At 51.1% G+C, this 22,882-nt stretch overlaps 2 protein-coding genes across 2 annotated transcripts; both read right to left on the bottom strand.

Moving 5' to 3' along the window:
- Positions 1 to 9,569: 9,569 nt before the first annotated feature.
- LOC136523635 (uncharacterized) lies at positions 9,570 to 10,178 on the bottom strand. The gene is made up of 2 exons (XM_066517255.1): positions 10,105 to 10,178; positions 9,570 to 9,954 (listed from the first exon to the last, which is right to left on the bottom strand). The coding sequence occupies exons 1-2, from the start codon at positions 10,176 to 10,178 to the stop codon at positions 9,570 to 9,572; spliced, it is 459 nt and encodes a 152-aa protein (XP_066373352.1).
- Positions 10,179 to 14,899: 4,721 nt separating this feature from the next.
- Positions 14,900 to 19,166, bottom strand: LOC136521846 (mechanosensitive ion channel protein 10-like). The gene is made up of 5 exons (XM_066515609.1): positions 17,422 to 19,166; positions 17,211 to 17,334; positions 16,510 to 16,803; positions 16,223 to 16,425; positions 14,900 to 15,843 (listed from the first exon to the last, which is right to left on the bottom strand). The coding sequence occupies exons 1-5, from the start codon at positions 18,750 to 18,752 to the stop codon at positions 15,567 to 15,569; spliced, it is 2,229 nt and encodes a 742-aa protein (XP_066371706.1). The 5' UTR covers positions 18,753 to 19,166; the 3' UTR covers positions 14,900 to 15,566.
- Between the last annotated feature and the right edge of the window lie 3,716 nt (positions 19,167 to 22,882).

Raw genomic sequence — 22,882 nt, forward strand, 5'->3', positions numbered from 1 at the left:
CTCTTGTTACAGATGACCTTCTATATCAGGGATTCAATAAGTATTGTCTCCACCCGGCGGGTGATGAAGACTAGATCATTGTCATGATCTCTGTTCTCTTATCTGAATGCTTTTGCGGGTTGTGTTCAGCAAACCAGTATGTGTATTTGAACTCGGGTGTGTAAGTTAAACTATTTGCTTCCGCATATTTTACAAGACTTGTTTTGTAATAATGATCACTCTGTGATGATGTAATCTATTTGCGAACGTCTACGAAATGTTGTAACGTATGATATGTTATGTTGAATTACTATGATCTTGGTTGTATGCAAGTTGGTTTGAAATCCTTCGAGATTTTGGTTGACTACCGGGTTTATATGGGCTCAAGTTCGAGAATTTGATCGTTTCGGCGATTATTTTTGTACTTGTGCTCTTATAAATTGGTCGGTTCTGTGACAGTTCGGACCCTCAATCGTTGATCGGGTAATAGCCCTACGTCCAGTCGGCGTTAGCCTTTGCGTTGGATTGATTGTAAAGTGTTGTGTCATCAAAGTTGTGTCTCTAGGAACCCTACCCTCCTTTATATAGTTAGGAGGTCAGAATCCTAGTCGGTTTACATTGAGAGTTCCTAGTAGGATTACAGAATAATACTACTACTAAGATTACAGGGGAAGAATCCTAGTTAGACTAGATCTTCTCCCATCTTTGTGGGGTATCCTATGGGTCCCACACCGACAGATGGGTCATATTGAGACATGACCGCTCCCTGCATGATGCTAGAAGTTTGACCTTGGGTTGTACTTTCTAGCCCATAGTGGTTGGCGGTGACGTGAGCTTCCGTTAGGAGCCATGCCTGAGGGATCAGGCGAGGTGGAGCCAACCCTTAGACATCGGGAGAGGCGGAGCCCGCCCTTAGGGGTCGAGCGAGGTGGATCCCGCCCTCAGACATCGAGCGAGGCGGAGCCCACCCTTAGATGTCAGGTGAGGCAAAGCCCACCCCCGGGGGTCGAGCGAGGCAGAGCCCACCCTTAGAGGTCGGGTGAGGCAGAGCCACCCTTAGAGGTTGGGCGAGGCGAAGCCCGCAGCTTGGTATCGGTTGGAGCCATAGTTGCACCCTTGACTGCCTAGATGGATTAACGTATGATGACCATTAGCCCCTCCTCTTAGGGTACCCTAGTATTGGTCCCCGACAATAGCCCCCGAGCCTTTGAAGGAGTAGAATACTCCTTCGGAGGCTTTTCCAAATAGGAGGACTCTGATGGTTTTGGCCTTCTTCTATAGCCCATGATGCAACCTAGGAATGGTGGTTCCCTTTCATCAAGACCGAACCCTTTGCAGGTATGGCCATGAGTTTTTGGTGGTTTGGAAAAGGTTTTTCCTGATTGGGGCCCCGATATCCCGTTCACGGGAATCTGGATAGGGCTAGCTGGTGACCGACTCTAGATTCTCAGCAACCAATCCATATAGTTCTCAGGTCCATTCGACCGGTCCTGAGGGCTCTCTGCCTTCCATAGGGAAAAAACCATGGATCGCATTCGGTTGAGACTCGAATGTGGGCTAGGATGCCCGCAGCGCTTGTGCGCCTGGGTGTTGGTCGCTAGCGGACCCACCCCTTTCTACTTCCTTACCTTGAAGGTACCTAGAGCATTTGTTGAACCCATTGATGGGCCAACCTTTGAGCTCCTAGGCCCAGATAGACCGTAGAGGTGTTTTTAGATCCGTATTCCTCACACTTGTAACGAGTCATGACCCATCCGGAGAGGTGAAATGTCCAGCAAGTTTTTCGAGGGAACGGATAGAGATTGCGTGCGCATATCCTACGGCATGACGTTGTGGCAGATCATGGTAGGTGCGGTGATCTAGGCAGGCGGTTGTTTTCCTCGCGCCTGTCGCCGCTATAAAACCAAGGGGTTCGCCCCTTGGGTTTCATACCTTTCCTTCTTGCCTTTGCATCTAAAACTGCCACCGCTAATTGCCTAGGCTTCCTACATCCACGTCCCCACCGCCGTCGAGCTCGCATCCAACCACCCCCATCTTCTAATGGATACATGGTGCCGCTGACATCACCTTCCAGTGCATGGAGGGCCATGTCCGCCGTGGCCTTCTCTACGCATGGACCTTGGCCGAGGAGTGGCTACTGCCTGGTGAGGAGGATGTGCCATCGCCGCTCGATGGCTACGTGGTGTCATTCATGCACTTCCATGAGCGTGGGTTTGCCACCCTACCCACAGATTTCTTCAAGGACTGCTTCGTTACTATAAGATCAAGCTGCACCACCTTAATCCCAATTGGATTTAGCATATGGCGGCATTCATCGCCATGTGTGATGGATTCTTGGGGATCAGTCCCCACTTTGATCTATGGTGGCACTTCTTCACCGTCACCCTCCAGAAGAAGAGGGAGAAGAGCGGCTTGTAGGAGTTGCATACGCCGATGGGATGCACCGGCATCCACCTTCGAAACAACTGGGTCAGCGAGTACCTATTGATGTGGCTGTCAACCTCCAACAAAGGGTGGCATTTGTAGTGGTTCTATCTCAAGAATGACATCGCTGCCCCCCTATCGGAGTTCACTGGGTGCTTGATCAAAGAGGCCCCAAAGTCATGGAGTAAGTGGGGTGTCCCAAAGAAGGACAAGAAGAAGATCTGGGACCACCTCGCCGCCATCCACATCCTAAAGGAGAGCGACCTGAAGGGGTTGGGCATCATCAAGGCCTACCATACGAGGAGGGTGGCATCGTTGAAGAGGCATGCGCTCCTGCTGTAGTGATGGTGCCTAAGGTGTCATTCGATGGGATGGCGCTTGTCAAGGGAGTGCTTTCTCACTCTAAGGTCGCGTAACGCATTAAGGAGATGATGGATCCTTCACAGGATGACACGGGCACCCCCTCGATTTTGTCTACCTAGTGCTGGGACATCCTCCGATGCGGACGGAACTAGGCTATGTCATCTTCGTAAGTTTCCCCTCCTCACACCTCCTCTTTAATTGATATCCTGACCTCTTGATACTAACATTGAGAGGGGCAGGACCAGCCAAGGGACCTCGTCCTCACAGATCACCTAGCTCTGTTGCTGATGGGTTCATCCATGAGGGCAGTGAATCACACTAAGGGCGAGTGGCTGAGGAAGGTGAAGGAGGACAAGAGGAAGAAGAGGCAGCAGAAGCTATAGCATGGGAGCGAGGGGAGGACACTGATAGCGATGACGATGATGATGAGGAACATGATGATGACATAGTCAATGACATCGAGTGGGATGATCTAGAGAGCGAGGATGTGCTGACAGGTATTGGTGCGTCCTTACAGGAGTCGGGACCCTTCCCATTCCATGGAGGGGAGGGCATGTCCATGCAGACGACAGAGATGTGCTGGACCGTCGGCCCGCCCCTAGAGCCAATAGGGGTGGGTGGCTCTACCGTCATGCTCGAGGTGCCAATAAAGGCAGGTGGCTCTGTCGTCATGCCCCAAGATCCAAGGGGAGCGTGCCCCTCTGCCCGGGAGCAAGGGGTAGGCTCGAATCGGCCTCGCCCCGATGAGGCGGAGCAGAGGTTTGGGGGTTCACCCATCAACCGTATCTGCTGCCCAACAGCACCGATGTGAGTCATTAGCTCCCCTACTTCCTCTATTTTGGGTGGATTTCATTGTGACTTATATTTTTCATTTCTTGCAGCATCGAGAGACCGCGTAATCAGTTGGCGCTGGCACCAAAGAACAGCGTCCCCCTTCAAGCGAGGTAGCAGCTATTGGCTGGCAATGCACCCATTTTGGGTGGGAGCGGTGCTAGTGTGACTGCATCACTGGCTAGTCAGGTGTCACCCATGGTGGCACCTATGCCCTCAGTGGGATGAGCGGGCATGGGGGCCAAAGGGGTGCCTTCAAAGATCGTCGAGCAGCCAGCGATGGTGGCGACACCGCTGCCAATGATGGGGCGGATGAGGCTATCGACTGTGCTTATGGCATCGACCACGGTGGGTGCAACATAGCCAATCATGACCCTACCAATGCAGGTGGAGGTGGTGGTAGCTGTGACAGCCGAGTCATAGTCGGACCCTATCATGGTGGCGCCTGAGGTATCGATGCGACCCATGCCATCGGCAGCCTAGGAGATGGAGTCTGGCGTGGGCCGGACTAAGGGGGACATGACTGAAGGGTCCCCAGACATCGTGGTGCTGGGAAAGAGGTCAGTGCCCATACCACTGACCCCTTCCATTGCCAGAGGGGGTGTCCCGACGGGAATGTCATGTCGAGAGGGCTCGACAACGCTTGGAGCTGGTGGGGAGTCGTCTCTAGCCCTAACATCGATAGGCAGTGACTTGCCTATGCTAGGTGAACCCCTGCTCTAGTGGACAAATCCATAGGACCCGGTGTCGACGCTCTTCACCCTCGATGCTGCCGTTGAGAGCATGGAGCGTGAGAGCCTTGACATGGGAGTCACGTCCATGCTCAAAGCCCTAGACCATGCCCGGGGTGCCTTGGCTGAAGTTGTCATTCTCACTGGCCGGGTATTTGCTTGATCCTACTTCTCACCCTTTTCTTTCTCTACATATTTTTGTATCCTGACCATCGTCTTCTTTTAGTCCCTCATTGCTCATAGCCAGGAGAAGTCTCGGTTCCTTCGTGAGCAGAAGAAAACCTAGGACCGCCTTGTCAAGGAGGCGTGGCTACATGGGGAGGTGACCGCTCAGCTTGTTGCTACCTAGCAGAGGGTGGCCGAGCTGACCCCCTCATCAAAGAGGTGAACAGTCTTCGGTCACGGGCGTTCGAGGCCTACCGACACGCTGATGAGGCTAAGAGGGTGTTTGAGGCCCTATCGACGAGGTCATGGAGGGACAACAAGGAAGCCACTAGGGTCAGGAAGGAGTGGGATGTGCTGCTCCAAAAGGATGCCAAGACCCACCAGCGGATCCTCAAGCTTCTGGCCAAGGTTGAGTGAGAAAGGGAATTGAAGCTGGGAGCCAAGGAGAAGCTCACGGCCCTAGAGAAGAGGGTGAACCTAGATGCCGAGGTGGTCGCTTGGCTATGCAAGGAGCAGGACGAGCTACTCTAGACCATGGAGACACTCCACTTGGAGCATGGCATGGCTCACGAGGAGCATGACTAGGCCCTCCAAGAGCATGACTAGGCCTGTCAAGAGCGTGATGACACATAGCAGAGTGTTGACTCCCTCTAGGCCAAGCTCAAAAACACAACAGCCTAGAAGCTAGAGGCCGAGAGCGTTTCTACCGAGTTGGCCATGGACCTTGCCGAGGCAAGGAGGAATCTTCAGGTGGAGAGTGATGAGCTCGGTATCCTGAGCGCACCCTTGGTGTGGTCTACAATGACCTTGAGGTGATGTGGTCAGAGGGGACTAGTTCGCTCGCGGCCCGTGCCATCAAGATCATGGCGCAGGTGTGCCAGCTCAAGAGGAACACCCTTCGTGCCAAGGTGAATCAATCCTTCATGATTGCTCATTCTCATTATGGGGACATCATTGACCTAGAGGTGATGAGCCATGGCTTTGCGCCTGGCTATGAAGCCCATGAGCAAGAGGAGATGGAGACGGTGGTGGCTCCCCTTTCGCAGGACCTGGCAGATAGACTAGAGAGCATAGTTCTCACCCAGAGGGGTTAGTTAGTCAGATAGGTTGGGCAATCATTCATGTAACGAGCGGATAAGCTCCAACCCCTGTGTACTATCTAAACAAACTTATCATTGTTGTTTCATTTGATTGAATTTGTTTTTCCTCGCTTTTTATGTGGAAAAGGGGTTAATGCATTCTGACCCCTTTTCATTTGTTAAGACCGTAGAGCTCAAGGTATAGGATGGAAACCTCTGACCATGCTAGTGAGCAAAGATGTTGTAGCTGTCGAGGCATAGGTCTCTCATAGTCTGACCAGTTTTACTCAGCGTTCATTCCTACAGGCCTTGCCTGCTAGGTTTAACATGAGGAAGGGTGTCAGGCAGGGCGACTGTTTCAAAAAGGGTGTATTTATACCCTTATCAGCCCCTGAGTGAGATCTAACCCCTTGCCATTGATGGGTCGGGTGTCCCTAAAGATCAAGGAGAGGATAGCAAAATTAGTAGGAGAAAATGTCTCTTGTTTTTGCACGTACCCCCTCCCGAGGTTCTGAGCCATCGTTCTATGACCACGCGTTCGGTCTCCTTGCGAGCCCAACTTGCCTTGAGATCCCATGTGTAGCAGGGGTCTAGTCGAGGGTCGTCTCATCTTTGTGATCATCGCCCCGTCCATGGTTTCCACAACCAGAGGGGTTGAGCCAATGTCACTTGCCTCGATGGCTTGAGTGACGCACTCGGTGAGCTTGCTAACGGGCATGTTCGAGTGGAATCTGGGTCCATCATTTATGATGGGGTCAGCATGGCCCTTGCGTGGCATTCTACTGCTCCTTAACCCGCCTTCCGACAGATGCCCGAGCTATTTCGGAAAGCGGCTCTGGTGACTCGATGGCCTCCCCTTAGTGGGGATTCTGTGGGCTTGGCTCAAGGTTAAGATCGAACGAGAAGATTGAGATGACCCTGTCCACTTCCATGCGGGTTAGGTGAAGGCCGCTAGGGCTCATCTATGTTTTCTCCCCTGGCTCTGTTCGACGCGAGGCAGCCTCCGAGGCCTTCGCAGGACGGTTTTCGAACCCTGGTCTCCTAATTTTGGGTCGGGTGGCTCGAGCCCCCGAGCTCCGTGGGAGTCATTAGAGGTTAGCCAGATTTCATGCGTCACCCCATCCTCAGTTTTTGCAACTGGAGGGGCTAAGCTAATGACACTTGCCTCGATGGCTCGAGTGTCATGCTCGGTGAGATCGCTAACGGGCATGTCCAAGCGGAATCTGGGTCCATCATCCACTGATGGGGTCAGCATAGCCCTCATGTGGCATTCCATTGCTCTTTAACCCGCCTCTTGGTAGATGCTCATGTCACTTCAGAGCAACTCAGGTGGCCCACTGACCTCTCCTCGATGAAGATTCTGTGAGCTTGGCTCAAGGTTAGGATCGAACGAGAAAGGTCTAGATGTCTCTGTCCGCTTCTAAGCAGGGTCGGGCAAGGCCGCTGGGGCTCATCAAAGTTTTTCTCCCCTGGCTCTGTTTGATGTGAGGCAGCCTCATGCCCTTTGCGGGCCGGCCTTCGAACCTCGGTCGATTGCCGCTCATGTCGAATGAGACGACTACCGCTTCATAATGCAACGCGAAGCGTTGTGATGTAGCAATTGCATATGCAATGCTTGGATGTATGAGATGAATGTATGATGAATGGATGAATGAATGAATGGATGGATGAATGAATGTTTATGCACTAGAAAAGAAAAGTGGCGGTTAGTAAAGTTACCTCAATAGCTTAAGTGATGGGTTCAGGGAGCTCTTACCGGATATGTCCATGTGGGGTCTAGGTCCATCGTTTGTGACAGAGTTGGCATAACCTACATGAGGTATCCCACTGCCCTTTGCCCATATCTCGGCCGTGACCCGAGCCGTCCTCTCCTCGATGGAGACTCCACAGGTGGGCCTCTCCAAATCCTTCCAGGGGAGGTGGAGGCTAAAGCTCGGGATGCGGGGACAAAAACTCTAATCACGCTAGTGAGCTGAAACGCCATAGCCACTGGGGCATAGGCTTCTAGCAGTCCGACCAGTTTTTCTTAGAGTTTGTTTCCGCACACCTTGCTTCTAGTTTTTTTAACGTGAGAAAGGGTCGGGCATAAAGAATGTCTAGCAAACATATATTCTTGCCAGCCCCTGAGCGAGGCCCGACCCCTTCCGTTGCTAGGGTCAGGGGCTCAATAGCGAAATAAATGTGCATTAAAGTAAGGGTGACCCATCTCTCAGCAGCGGCCCGAATTGTTCGATTGACTTGGGTGACCCACTGGCATAGGTCTTACCTTGATGGCACGAGTGACGGGTCCGAAGAGTTCTTACCGGATATGATCGAGTGGAATTCGGGTTTGTCATTCATGATAGGGTTAGCATAACATGCGTGGGGCATCCTACTGCTCCCTACCCTTCCCTCGGCAGTGGTTTAAGTCGTTCAATTGACTTGTATGATCCGCTTAGGACTAGACTTACCTGTGGAGATAGAGGATGAGAACACCCCGTCCAAGAGTTTAGTTAGGCAAATAAGCCCGGCGCTAAACTTGTAATAAATGGACAAGCTCTTAAATCTCATTATGGCCAAATAACTTTTTAGCCTTTCTCCCCTTTTTCGTATAAAAAGGTTAGTGCGTTCCAACCCTTTCCGTTGTTGAGGCCATGAAGCTTGGGGTGCGAGTGAACGGACTCTGATCATGCTAGTGAGCAACGGCGCCATAGCCCACTTTGCAATTCTTCCCGTGGCGTCCTAGTTTTGGATGACCTCGCCGAGGGGGAAAGACGTCATGACCGTCAATGGATGTGACTCGAAGTAGTGGCACAACTTCCTCTTAGCAATGAGGACGGCGTAAAGGAGTTTCTAGATTTGAGGGTACCAGGTCTTGGAATCAGACAAGACCTCGCTAATGAAGTACACGGGATGCTATACTTTGAGGGCGTGGCCCTCTTCCTCTCGCTCCACTACCAGGGCAGCACTGACCACTTGCGTGGTGGCCGCAATGTAGAGCAGAAGCAGTTCTCCATCTATCAGAGGGACTAGGATTGAGGCCTTCATCAGAAGTTGCTTGACCATGTCGAGTGCCTCCTAGGCCTTGGTTGTCCATTCGAAGTGGTCGACCTCTTCAGAAGTCGATAAAGGGGGAGACCTCGTTCACCGAGGTGCGAGATGAAGCGGCTGAGGGAGACGAGGCACCCAGTAACTCATTGTACCCCCTTTATGTTCTAAATCGGACCCATCCTTGTGATGGCCATGATCTTCTTCGGGTTGGCTATGATGCCACGCTCGGAGATGATGAAACCAAGCAACATACCCCTCAAGACCCCAAAAACATATTTCTCAGGGTTGAGCTTAATGTCATTTGCTTGAAGTCTTGAGAAGGTCTGTTCTAGGTCGGCTACGAGTTGGTCAACCCATTTGGACTTGACCATGATGTCATCCACGTAGGCCTCAATGGTCCACCTGATGAGGTCCCCGAAACACTTGAGCATACAACACTGGTACGTGGCCCTAGCATTCTTCAGACTGAACGACATCATCACATAGCAGAACGATCCAAACGAGGTGATGAAAGACATCATAGCTGGTCGAACTCTTTGATCGTGTTCTGATGGTACCCGGAGTACGCATAAAGGAAGCAAAAGGTTCCACACCCTGAGGTAGAGTCGACTACTTGGTCTATGTGTGGCAAAGAAAATGGATCCTTTAGACATGCTTTGTTGAGGCTCGTGTAGTCAACACACATCCTCCATTTCCCACTCTTCTTTCATACAAGAACGGGATTGGCTAACCACTCTGGGTGGTGTACTTCCTTGATGAAACTAGCCGCCAAAAGCTTCACGATCTCCTCGTCGATGGCACTGTGCTTCCCCTTGTTGAAGCGACGTAGGCGCTGTTTCACCGGCTTGGAGCCTAGTTTGATCTTCAAGGTATGCTAGGCAACTTCCCTCGGAATGCCTGACAAGTCCAAGGGCTTCCACGAAAAGATGTCTTTGTTGGCGTGGAGGAAGTCGATGAGCCCGCTTTCCTATTTAGAGGAAAGTGCAGTGCCAATGTGCACCACCTTGCTCCTGGAGCTGCTAGGGTCTATAAGGACCTCCTTAATGCCCTCCACCGGCTCAAAAGACATGGTCGACCGCTTGGGGTCGGGTGCTTCTTCGACGACCTCCTTCCTGATGGTCGCAAGCTCCTTGGAGGCGACGATTGCCATGGTGTGATCGCAACACTCGACCTCGCACTCGTAGGCATGTTGGAAAGAGGTGCCAACGGTGATGACCCCGCTTGGGCCCGGCATCTTCAGCTTTAGGTAGGTGTAGTTGGGGATGGCCATGAACTTCGCGTAGCATGGACATCCTAGGATGGCGTGGTAGGTTCCATGGAACCCCACCACCTCTAAGGTGAGGGTCTCTATCCTATAATTGGGTGGATCTCAAAAGGTGATGGGCAAATTGATCTGCCCAAGTGGCACGACCTGCTTTCTAGGTATGATGCTATGGAAAGGTGCTCCGGGGGGTTGGATGTGCGATCGGTCGATGCCCATGGCATCGAGCGTCTCGGCGTACATGATGTTGAGGTCACTGCCTCCATCCATCAATACCTTGAAGAGCCGCTTCATGCCGATGATTGGGTCGACCATGAGTGGATATCTCCCCGGCTATGGGACACTGTCCAGGTGGTCGATTCGATCAAAGGTTATGGCGGACTCTAACCACCGGAGGAAAGTAGGCGCGATCGGCTCGGCCATATAGACCTCACGGTGTGCGAGCTTCTAACGATGCTTGGAGTCATAGGCTGCTGACCCTCCGAAGATCATGAGGCAGCCATCTGGCATTGGAAAGTCGTCGTCCTTTCCCTTGGCGTTGTCCATGGTCGGGTCGGGATCCTTCCCATGCTCTCCCTTGTTGGAGCCTCTGGACAAGAACCGCTTCATGAGACCACAGTCCTTGTACAGATGCTTGACGAGGAAGGCATGGTTCAGGCATGGCCCCTCGAGCAGCTTCTCAAAGTGGTTTAGAGTACCCTCCGTGGGCTTCTGACCCCTTTTGTGGTCGGCGGCGACTATGAGCAAGCCCTTGTGCCGCTGCTTGTTCTACTTTTTTATGGGATGGTTGGAGGCACCCTCCTTGGCATCCTCATCCCGCTTTGCCTTGCCTTTGAGGCGGTCAAAGATCGCTCCGACCGCTTCCTCGCCTAAGGCGTGGCTGGTGGTGATGTCAAGGAGTTCCTTGGTGGTTTGTGGAACCTTACATCCTAGCTTGTGAACTAGAGACTCACAGGTGGTCCTGGACAGGAAAGCTCCTATAACATCGACGTTGGCGATGTTAGGCAGCTCATTGCATTGTCGGGAGAAGCGCCGGATGTACCCACAAAGGGTCTCTCTGGCCTTCTGCCGGTAGTTCTTGAGATCTGATGGGTTCCCAGGATGCTTGTACATGCCCTAGAAGTTCCCCATGAATATCTCTTTTAGGTCCACCCAACTTTGGATTCTGTTGGGCGAAAGGTGTTCCAACCATGTCCGTGCCGAGTCAGCCAGGAACACCATAGTCTGAGGTTTGTTTCCCCAGAGTATTTCGGGATGTTGGTTGGTGATCGGTACCTTGGCGGGAAGGTGGCATTGAGGATGTGTCACCTAAAGGCCTAAGGTCCCAGTAGGTCGGGGCTCAAGCTTCGGTCCTCGCCGCTGTCGTAGCGTCCGCCACATCGTGGGTGGTAGCCACGGCTGGCCCCCTCCCCCACATCACCGTGGGTACGCCTATGGGCGTCGAGGGTTCGCACGCGTCACGGTTGCGGCCGAGGCGCTCATTCATCGGAACCATGATGTGTGGCCTACCACTTTGTGGTGCCTAGTGGACTGATGCGTCCTTGTCAGGTTGCTCTAAGGGCGTGCGTTGGTTGATGTCGAGCTCACGTCATCGAGACAGCGAGCTCTTGGCTTGCTGTGCCGCTGCGTGCTCGAGCAGCATGTGAATCTCGTGATGGGCCCGACGCTCATTGGGCGTCGTGGCCCCTAAAAGCCCACAGAGCAAGGCCACTGTAGCAGTGATGTTCTGGCTCGCCCGGGCGAAGTGTGGGAGGGCTTCATCGTCCTCGATGATCCTCCAGTTCATGTCACGGGCCATGGCGCGTGCGCGCCCACCGTCTCCGTGGCACCCGATCCCATGATCGAGCTCCGTGTGTTCCTGCTCGAGCTGGAGTCATGCCTCCTTGAGCTCTCGGTGTCAGGCCTTGAGCAACTCCACCCGCAGGCAGGGTGGGGACCCTACATCACCCTCGACCTCATCGTCGAGGTCGTTCATCAGGGTAACCTCCTCTTCATGGATGCTTTTCGACGTGTCCTTCGGAGGTACCTGCCATGAAGCATTCATGAGAGGGGTGATGGCTTCCCTTGCTAGAGTCAGAGCCGAAAGGTGACTCTGACTCCTCTGCAAGGAGGTCATGGAAAGACTCTATGACATATTCGGTCACCCCCATGAACTCATCATTTGCAGGGGATGGAGGCATGTGTGACGCCATAATGTGGCCAATAGTCTCTACAGCATTGCAGAGACTGAATAGGAGCACTATCGGAGCACTCCGGATGAGGTATTTTGGGGGGAGGGGCTCTCCCTCGGCGAGCCATGCCATGACATTGGCGAACGAGAAGGTGAGGTGGCGTAGGTCCTCCCATGACGGTCGGGGTCCCAAGAAGGAGCTGAGCTGATGCTCTAGCCTTCCGTAGTCGAAGCCAATGAGCTGGTTGCTCCCGGGGGTGTGGGCCTCGGGTGCGTGCAACCGTAGCTCCTCAAGCGCCTCGGCGATTGCGTCGAGGCCGGCGGAGTGGAGAGGCTGAATGATGATGAAGTCCAGGTCCTCGAAGCGCACGTGTGCGCCCGGGACCCAGGTGATGTTGTGACTAGCCATCCGAGGCCTGGTGTTGATGTTGAGACGCGCAAAAGGCCCCTACCTAGTGCACCAACTGTCGGTGTTTTGAGTAAACACCAACGAGTAAATTTGTATTATTGCGCGTCTGGCTTGGATGGTGTGCTAAGAGGACACGAGGTTTATACTGGATCGGACAGAATGTCCCTACATCCAGTTCGTTGCTGCTGCTCGTGTTACTAGCACTGAAAAGTTCATAGTAGGGGTTATAAATAGAAGAGAGAGGGATAGGTCCCAAGTCTCTGATGGAAAGAACGAATTGGTGCCCAGAGCTTTGTCGCTGCTCGGCTGTGTGTTCGAGGTTAGATGCTAGTGGTTCTGATATGATCTGATGTGGTACGACGAGTTCTTGTGCGATGCGATGCCCCTTAATGGGACGCCCTGCTTTCCCTTTTATAGGCCAAGAGAAAGCACGGGTTACAACGGAAGAAAAGAGAAGAACGAGAGGGAAAGGAAGTCCTTTAGGGTCATTGGGCCTTTCTTTTCCTTTGTGTGGGGCCCGCTGACATGGCCGGTGGTGACAAGGACAACCCCACGTCGGGCGCCTATCCGCCTGATGATGCCATGCCCTGGCGTTGTCAGCGGGTCGTGACGTCCCATCCCACCTTGGCGGGCGGCGCGGCGACCCAGCGTGCTGATCAGTGACCATACAGGGAGTAGGCAACACAGTGACCATGCGTCCGTCACTGTGGGCGATGTGAGTCCCCTAGAATGACATGTCATAGGGACGGGTCGTGTTGAGACGTGACCGCTCCCTGCACGATGCCAGAAGTTTGACCTTGGGTTGTACTTTCTGGCCCGTGGTGGTTGGCGGCGATGTGAGCTTCTGTTAGAAGCCATGCCCGAGGGATCGGGTGAGGTAGAGATAGCCCTCAGACATCGGGCGAGGCGGAGCCAGCTCTCAGACGTTGAGCGAGGCAGAGCCAGCCTACAGACGTCGGGCGAGGCGGAGCCAGCCCTCAGACATCGGGCGAGGTGGAACCAGCCCTTAGACGTGGGGCGAGACGGAGCCCGCCCTCGGGGGTCGGGCGAGGCGAAGCCCGCTCTTAGACGTCGGGCGAGGCGGAGCCCGCCCTTAGAGGTCGGGCGAGGCGGAGCCCGCAGCCTTGGTATCGGTTGGAGCCGTAGTCGCACACTTGACTGCCTGGATGGATTAACGTATAATGACCATTAGCCCCTCCTCTTAGGGTACCCTAGTATTGGTCCCCAACAATACACTTGAAACGTGCATGTATAGCCCATTGCAACATATGCAACATTCCGATCTACTTTTGCAATATCCTTATGAAACAACTACAATATACCTCTAAAACATCTGAAACATTTGAAATGTACTCTTGCAACATGCATCGTATCTCGATGCGGCCTCCTTCGTCGTCTGCACCGGGGGCGCCGCAGCCGTAGCAGGAGGCAAGGCCGGAGGGCTTCCGTGCCCGGGCCCGACGCTTCTCCTTGCACAGCGGCCTCAGTGGCTAGCTAGCAGCTGAGGGAGCGGTCACCACATGTGGGCGCACGACGGTGCCCGCGTTGTCAGGCTAAGCGGGTCGCAGAGCAGAAGAAATAGCAGGAAGCAGCGGGGCGGCGCGGTGGAGCAGCGCGGAGTGACAGGCGACGGCAGAGTGGGCCGTAGAGCAGGAGCAGCGGGGCGACCGACGGAGCATGAGCAGGCGGGGTGACTGTCGACACGTGAAGCACAGCAGGACATGTCTCTCGTCTCCTTCTCCTTTCCTTATCCAACTGGTGCAACGGAAGATGCGGACGTGGATACCATAATTAAAAAACGAGCGGATGCTAAGCAGAGATCTATTGGGCTGGTATATAGGCCCCTGAATGGGCGTCCAAACGGACGGACACCTTGCACGTAGCATTTCCGTACACGGAAGGCTTAATCGAGTGTCTTGGAGTTGCCCTAGCATTACTCTTCCGTTACATCTGATGTTTTACACGGAGGAACTGAACCTCATTAAAAAAACATCGTCTCTTTAGCTGGCTTGCGTATTTTTTTCAGTGTTTATACTTTTGTGTTCTTTGATTAGTAGATCCTTTTGAATCTAGATTTAACCGTGTGAGGAACCTTTGGCGCTTGTGATTGAGAATTGTCATACGGCGTGTTCGCTGGTTGGTTTCTAGGCTGGTTGGTACTGATTTATTATAAGAGAAAAATACTGTTGGCTAATTGAATAAACCTGGCTAAAACCAACCAGCGAACTGATAAGCTAGATACCGCTGTGAAGAGGCTCTTTGCGTCCTCTGAACGACCGTTTTAATGCTAGAATTGGGTTGAGTCATCTGTTTGTAAACTTCGATTGATTTTTTCATGGTGTTAAGTTGTAAAATGTGATATGATCCCTATTCTTTTTCAGGAAGCCGGATGTTTCTATTTATCTTTAAAAAAAACAATCCATGCCAATCTTGGTAGCTCTAGTAATTGTTCCATCTTCGAGAGACTGTCCGTACTCGCAAGCTGCAGAGCCCGGAACATTTTGCATTATCTAGAAAATTCATTCCATTCTCCTGCACCCAGACACAGCAAGAAGTCGAAAACCATGGTGCAAGACAGCAAGTGTTCAGATAATGTCAGTTCTTGTCGCATGTCACCATCCCGTAGAAGCCTAAGAGCAGTCCACATGACGAACTCTCAATGGCAAATGTAACATGAAAACATTTGCACTGTCCATGATGATTGTTCATATTCCCTGCACTGTGGCCCAAATAAACTGTTGACCGAATTGACAGTGCTTCTCCCACTGCTGCAGTGCTGCTTGAGCAGTCTACAATTCCTTCAGCATCCCACATTGTAAGGCCCACTTCAATCTCCCAGCCTAAGAGCATTTTGTGGTTGGTGACTATTTCCTAACAGTTTCGATTGTGATGCACCAAACGGTCTAGATAACCAAATGGTGTACTAGCCAATCGCAAAGCACTGAGCATCAGTACCATCACCGCTTACAAATCCATTATCTGAAAAATTATTATACGAGCTAATATCTACTATGCAGAGTTTTAAGAACTTCAGAACAGACTGCACAACTAGCCATCTGTTGTCAGATCCCATGAAACTGATCATCAAGTTGTTAGTATAACACTTCAAGTCTTCACCCATCTTCTATCTTGTATCAGAAACAGCCATGGGCAGTGGGTTCGGACTGACATAGGCGAGTTCAACTTTCTGGGGTAGAAGGTGGTACCGGATGGACATCTCCTCGAATATTTTCTTCAACTCCATAACGAGCTCAGACCTCCTGATGTTCTTCTCCCGGATATTTTGAAAGTTCATGGTGTGCTGGACACACAGAGACATGTTGATCTTGTTCACATCCAAGATGTCCTTCAGGTTTACTGTGTGGACAGGGTGCCAATGTGTTGGTTTGCTCTCCAAGTACCTGAGAGTAAAAGGAACCAATGACAATTGATAATGTGAATTCTTCATAAACATGTGATTATACTAAGGTAACCTATTCGTTGCTGGTGTCATCTGCAGCTTCGGCTACCTCACATCGTTGTAATGTTATTCAGTCTCCCTCTCCCTCTCCCTCTCCCTCTCCTTCTCCAATTTCCTCTTTTGTGGACAAATTTGAATTGTATTCTCTCTCCCCCACTCCCCTCTTTGTAAAAATTCTACAAGGGTTTCCTTGCCCCCTGTAATCTTATTCCTTTTTTAATAAATAAAGTACAAGCTGCCTAAACTGGCTGACATAGTTTCTTTCAATAAATTTACAAATCTGAAGTTAAATATGAATTCAGGTCAAGTTTGAGAATTACCCTTTAATTTTGGACCTCAAAGCTCCAATGCTCTCAACTGAAGTTGAAACATCAATTGCAAAATCAATCGTGTCATACATGTTAGGGCTTCGGTAAAAGTTGCTGATTGGCTTTGTGGACAACACAGAATTCGGATAATATATCTTTTCGTTGTCATTCTTCAACAAAACAGTGGTTAATATATTCATTTCCTCGACAGTCATCTATCATCAGAGTACATTCATGTCAGCAACAGAACATGGGAAATCAATGGAAACAGGTACCAGAAAGGGTGATCTAGAAGTTACCTGTGTTCCGTCGATAACACAGCGGTCACCAACATCAAATGGATGCATGATGAATACAAATATAAGGGCCTCAAATACAGTCTTGCATGCATTCCCAAATATGAATACCACAACCAGAAGCTGGGACGAGATGACAACAAGGATCTTGGTTGTCGCGATGCCCATCAACAGTAGCGTAACAATGATGATTATAATGATGACTATAACACTGATGAGGTTGTGAAGTTGCATAACTGCGGTCTTTGTGTCATTCAGAGAATGTGCTAGTGATTTGCGATCGAGGTATGCTTTCACCTGGTAGTAAAACAAGATCAGGAAAGCAAACAGACGTCTTCCAATACAAGCCAAATGATTTCCAATGACTACATCAAAATTTACAAAACAAAACATATATTGCTAAATTTTCATTAGCATGTATCGTGTATTGTTACCTGTTTCAAGGAATCAAATGATTTGCAAGAACTAGAAAATGGAATGACTTCTAAATGCAGAAGTAAAAAAGGCAGATGACAATTACGCAGAAATCATATAATCCTCAAAATATGCATAACAAGGCTCAATACCCACAGTTACGACTGCATCGGCACACCAAATTAAAATTCAAGACACGAGACATGGGCCAACCAATAATATGTTCCTATGAATTCTGAAACAGAAGGAAAACAGAGATAGTAAATGCATTCATTTTTTTTTTCCATTACCACCCAATTCTTTAGAGCAGACTTTTTTATCTTTCCGGTCTCTGATGCTCCCTCAAACATTGGAATCACCAGGTCCACCTCCTCCTTGGTGAAAAATTTCAGCAGATCCACCTCTTCAATGTGCCTATGTCAAAATTGAAAAGAATTGAGCATGTTAAGCCATGCATATGTAGACAAGAAATGGCTACTGGAAAGTTAAAGTCGTCCTCACTTATAGCCGGGCCTTGCGACATTCTTGAATATGGCATATGCCGCGACCTTGGCCTCCCATTCACTATTTATCTCTTTATCCTTCTGTTCCATGCCATCTACATCATCAAAGCTCTCGATAGTATTAGAAATGGTTGACAGCCTAGAGCTTCGGATTGCTGTGATGAGCCCTCTCATCGTCCATGCTGAGACCTTCTCCTGACTCATCATCCTGAGCTTGACAACATCGATCACCTCCGGCACGCCTTTCTCCTGCTTGTCCTTGGCCCTGCTGATGCTGACCCGCCCAAGGCCACTACCCTCCCGCCCCACATTCTCCGCCAGCTCCATCAACGGCGGGCCCGACAGCGTCTGCAGCACGTACTGATGGAACACGCTCTCTTGGATCCGATCGAAGAAGGTCTTCCGGTGGAACGTGGACGCCACCACCTTCATGAGGAAGGTCTTGACGAGCCAAATGACGGAGCCGATGAGCATGGAGGCGAGGGACCTGGAGACGTAGTTGAGGATCCTGGCGGTCTTATGGGAGCGGCCGACGTCGCTGTCGAAGAGCTGGGACCAGGCGATGAGCACGAGCGCGAACCAGAGGCAGACCTGGAAGCTCTTCTTGAGCCCGAAGACGAAGTAGAGCACCTTGGTGCGCAGCAGGAAGTTGCGCTCGACGACGAAGACGAGCAGCCTGACGAGCCACTGGCTGAGGAGGTGGCCGGAGAAGACGGCGATGACCAAGACGCACCACTTCCAGATCTCCGGCCCCCACAGGACGCGGCCCTGCAGGGGCGGCACGACGAGGCTGACGACGAGCAGGCCGAGGAAGAGGACGAGCACGCAGAGCTCGAGGCCGAGGCGGGCCCGGCGGCGGCAGCGCGCCGCGGACGCTGGCGCGCGGGAGCCTTCCTTGTTGCGGAAGAGGTCCTCGTCGTCGTCGGCCTCGGCGGGGGTGTGCGGGGTGGAGACGCCCGCGGCGGAGCGATGGGTCGGGGTGGCGGTCAGCGAGGCGGCGGCGGCGGCGGGGTGGACCGGGCAGGGGTCGGCGGAGTCCGGGTGCGTCGGGGTGGGCGGCTCGACGAAGCGCGACTTGGGCTTGGCGATGGAGGAGCGGCGGCGGAGGAGCGCCGCGGGGGGCAGCGGCGGGCGCGAGGGACTGGAGGTCGGATGCTTGTCGGGGTTCTGCGAGAGTTTGGATGTCTGTGTCTCCGCCGGCGGTGGGTTCGGCTGCTGGTTATTGCTCGGGTGCGGCGGCGTTGGCGGCGGCGGGTGGTCGGGCGGGATGAGGAGGACGTGGTCCGCATTATTGGGCGGCGCGGCCGCCTTGGCCGTGGACGGGTCCATAGCACGTACGCCCCCGCGCGCGGCGGCGGGCCTGGTAACCTGGGTTCGGGGTCGTCTGACGGCGGCGGCTGAGCGGCAAGCGGGGAAGTGCGGCGGAACTGCGACCGGGACGGGTGTGACCGATTATTTGTGACGGGGTAGTGCGGCCGTGTGACGGCGTCGTGCGGCCGTGCAGGTGCACAGGTGCCGACGTACCGGGACGGGGCGGTGACCGTTTTTCGAAGTTTGAGCGAGAGAGAAAGCCCAGGGCGCAGGCCCACGCAGGTTGTACGACCAAGCGACCAGGCTGTAAAAGCCGAAAGGACTGGAGGACGATAAGGGGGGCCTCGTCTCGTGATCACACGCAGGCCAGCTCTCGTCCGGCGGACCGGCACGCGTCCCGGTCGTCGGTCGTGAATTTTTTTTATTTTTAACACTTTTTTAAAACTAATTTTAAATCACTGTTTATTTTTTTATTTTCAAAACTAATATTTTTTGTCGCGCCTATTGCCATAGCGCGGCGAAACGCCTGTGTCGCGCCATACATGGTGGCGCGGTGGGAGGATGACGTGGCGAAGACCGGGGGCGCTGACCGGTGACGTGGCAGGGCCTGCCGCGCCACAGATCAGGGCGCGGCAGAGCTAGGTACGCCCACCCGCTTCTGCCGGCTGCCGCGTCTGCATGTACGGCGAGCTCAGAACCTAACATGAAAAGCGATCGGTGCCAGTTAAGTCCCAAACAGTGGGTGTACGGTGCGCTAGACATGTCCAGTGCCAGTAGTAGTACCCACACTTTCTGTCTCTGACTTAGCTCGCGTGCTCTCTCTCCTCTCGTTGTCGTTATGGATGGATGATCTGACGTTAAATAATGGAAACAGCACGGATGTCACCTCCAGACTGCCTGGCTAATCTAATCCCCTAGCAAAAGCATCACATGATGACAGGAGTAGTTAGCATCGCACTAGCTCTGCACTACATCTACACTAGTACGTCTACCACTAGTAACCTAACCTATTTTTTATTTGGTAATACACCAATTTATCCTCAAAATTAGTTCAATTGTTGTAAATTTATTTGGTGTCTATGTTTTTAATACATATTTCCAACTATTAGCATGGTATTTGAACTTTTTCTATTGGAACTTCTTTGTCAAATTTAAGACTTATTTTGTTATTTTGTACTTAAATTCCGAGTTGCAGGGCAAATTTAACGAGTGTTCACTGAATTACTAAATTACTAAATGGATTTTACCGAATCATATATGGAAATTTTAGCGCGGCATACCCCATGAAAAAATCATAGATCCGCCGCTGGGAACAAAGGGTGGTCTGGTGGCGAATTTGGTGGTCATCCAGTGCTGACCCACCTTGATCGCAAACACAGCTAAGTAGTGGCAACAAAAAGAAGTGCAACTTTAGATAGCTGAAAAGTGTTGCAATGAGTGGCAAAAATTCGGTGGTCATCAGGCGGATCCAGCATGGGGGCCGAACCCCACTACCCCCACGCAGACAATGCAGAACCCCCGACCCCCACCGGCTGACTCTGGATCAGCCACTAATCTGTACATTCATATTAGTCAGTACTATTTTTTGCAATATATGAGTTCACTAAGGGAAAATGTATCTCCAACGTAAGTTTCATAATGATATCCGTTGGTGGCGTTGGGATACAGGGATATAGAGGGTGGGATAGGGAAAGAGAAATGGATGAACGGCTAGGATTAAATGAGACATAAAGAATGGATGATTAGGATATAATTTTCTATATCCCATTTCTTATCCCTATTCCTATCCCTATCCAAACGAGCCGTAGATGTAACCCATACAAAGAAAGTGAACCATAAATTCCTGCCCAAAACTTGCCTGCTGTTTGAAAATGCTCAGCTTATTGCTAGCATATGGAGGAGACAACACAGATGACTGAGGAATGTTTGAAAAACTTCCAAGAGTTTCTTCATCATGAGTTGCCATAACTCCACCCTGCAAAAGCACAAGAAGGTTTCTTACAGATACTACCACAAGGAAATATTTGCAAAAGGAAGGAACAACATGTTTCAATAGATTCAGAAAGCACATATTAAATTTGCATTTGTCTAAGATGCATGGTCATGGTTTAAGGCAAATTGAGAACGGGGTCCATGGATTGAACAGAGTGTTTTCACATTCTGTTACCAACTTGAAACTGGCAATTCTTTGTGATTAACGTTTTGAACTTGGCCCAATGTATAGGTTGACTCAAGTCCACTATGCCACAGTAAACTCATATATACATGGACCAGCATCCACAGATTCCTTGCCATTATTAAGTCGACTACTGACAACTCGACATCACATAAACTGGGAGGTAAAAGAAAACAAGATTATGGAACCTCACCGTCTTGATGAAGAACTTGTCATGCGAAGTCTTATCATCCCACGCAAGCAGGCACACTCTGACACCCTCATGCGACTTGAACTTGAGCAGCTCGCCAAGCGTAAGATCGCCACCCTTGGGCAATGGCCGCGACGGCGATGGTTCGCGCACAAGCCGCACCTTATCGTACACCGACCAGCCGACGATATATATCATGTGGTGCGCCTCTAGAATGGCGTGGCAGATGTCCTCCTAGCACGTGTTGTGCTGGAACGTCTTGCCGTTGTCGAGCTTGAGCTAGTGCGAGTGTAGATGTAGTGCTGAGCTAGTGCGATGCTAGTGGTAGACGTACTAGTGTAGACATACTAGTGTAGATGTAGTGCTGAGCTAGCACTAGCTAGTGCGATGCTAAGATAAATTGGTGTATTACTAAATAAAAAATGAGTTAAGTTACTAGTGGTAGACGTACTAGTGTAGATGTAGTGCTGAGCTAGTGCGATGCTAGCTACTTCTGTCATCATGTGATGCTTTTGCTAGGGGATTAGATTAGCTAGACAGTCTGGAGGTGACATCCGTGCTGTTTCCGTTATTTAACGTCACACCATCCATCCATAACGACAGCGAGAGGAGAGAGCACGCGAGTTAGAGTTAAAGACAGAAAGTGTGGGTACTACTACTGGCACTGGACAGGTCTGACACACCGTGCACTCACTGTTTAAGACTTAACTGGCACCGGTCGCTTTTCATGTCAGGTCCTAAGCTCGCCGTACATGTAGGTGCGGTAGCCGGCAGAAGCGGGCGGGCGTACCTGGCTCTGCCGCGTCACCGATCTTGGTGCGGCTCTGCCGTGCCCTGATCTGTGGCGTGGCAGGCTCTGCCACGTCACCGGTCAGCGCTCTCGGTCTTCGCACGTCATACTCTCGTCACGCCACCATGCATGGCGCGGCACAGACGTTTCGTCACGCCATGACAATAGGCGTGGTCAAGAGTGTTAGTTTTGAAAATAAAAAATAAGTAGTGTTAAATTTAAAATTAGTTCAAAAAAAGTGTTAAAAAATCTCAGTCGTGGCGTTTGTCGCCTCGCAGCCTAGGGCCGGGTTTCACGCTCTGACTTTCGGCGGGTGGAAATGGGAAGCAAAATCAGGGATCGCTCACATCGCGCACCAGGCACCATTGTGGTCAGTGGAGTGGGTGGCCCTAGTCATTTGCAGGCCAGATCAAATGTCTCCTGAGTGGCTCTAACAGTAACTGGTACAACTACTACAGCCCAGCTGAGCTCCTCGCCACCACATCCAATTTTAAAGTGCCGTTGTCTGAGGCAACTTTGCGTTTTGGGCCTCGTTTAGATTATAAGTTTTTTCATTCTCTCTCTATCACATCAAATCTTTGAACACATGTATGGAGTATTAAATGTAGATAAAAAATAACTAATTACACAGTTTGATTATAAATTACGAGACGAATCTTTTGAGCCTAGTTAGGCCATGATTGAACAATAATTGTCAAATACAAACGAAAGTGTTACAGTGTCAAATACTGATTCCTAACCCCAATCTAAACAAGGCCTTGTTTTCAAGACTTCAAGTTATTAGTAATCATACGTACTTATTTAAAAAAAACTAGCAATAATAATTAGACTAAGAGGGTGTTTAGATGAGTTATACATTCTCTCAAAATAATACAGTAAAGCACTTAGGCCCCATTTGTCACACCTCCTTCACTAGTAAAGCTGTTTTTTAGGGTTTTAGCTTTACAAACAGCTTTCTCAGTGAAGCTAAAGCTGTTTTGGTAAATTATTTG

This window comes from Miscanthus floridulus, chromosome 18 (assembly GCF_019320115.1).
Source record: "Miscanthus floridulus cultivar M001 chromosome 18, ASM1932011v1, whole genome shotgun sequence".
Lineage (NCBI taxonomy): Eukaryota > Viridiplantae > Streptophyta > Magnoliopsida > Poales > Poaceae > Miscanthus > Miscanthus floridulus.

Excerpts from the sequence above, each read along its gene's own strand:
- LOC136521846 (XM_066515609.1), bottom strand. The coding sequence starts at position 18,752 with ATGGACCCGTCCACGGCCAAGGCGGCCGCGCCGCCCAATAATGCGGAC. Across the intron at positions 16,804-17,210 it reads CTGCTCTAAAGAATTGGGTG|GTGAAAGCATACCTCGATCG; the intron begins GTAATGGAAAAA and ends TTTTACTACCAG. Across the intron at positions 16,426-16,509 it reads GTGTTATCGACGGAACACAG|ATGACTGTCGAGGAAATGAA; the intron begins GTAACTTCTAGA and ends CTCTGATGATAG.
- LOC136523635 (XM_066517255.1), bottom strand. The coding sequence starts at position 10,178 with ATGGTCGACCCAATCATCGGCATGAAGCGGCTCTTCAAGGTATTGATG. Across the intron at positions 9,955-10,104 it reads GGCAGTGACCTCAACATCAT|GATAGAGACCCTCACCTTAG; the intron begins GTACGCCGAGAC and ends ACCCAATTATAG.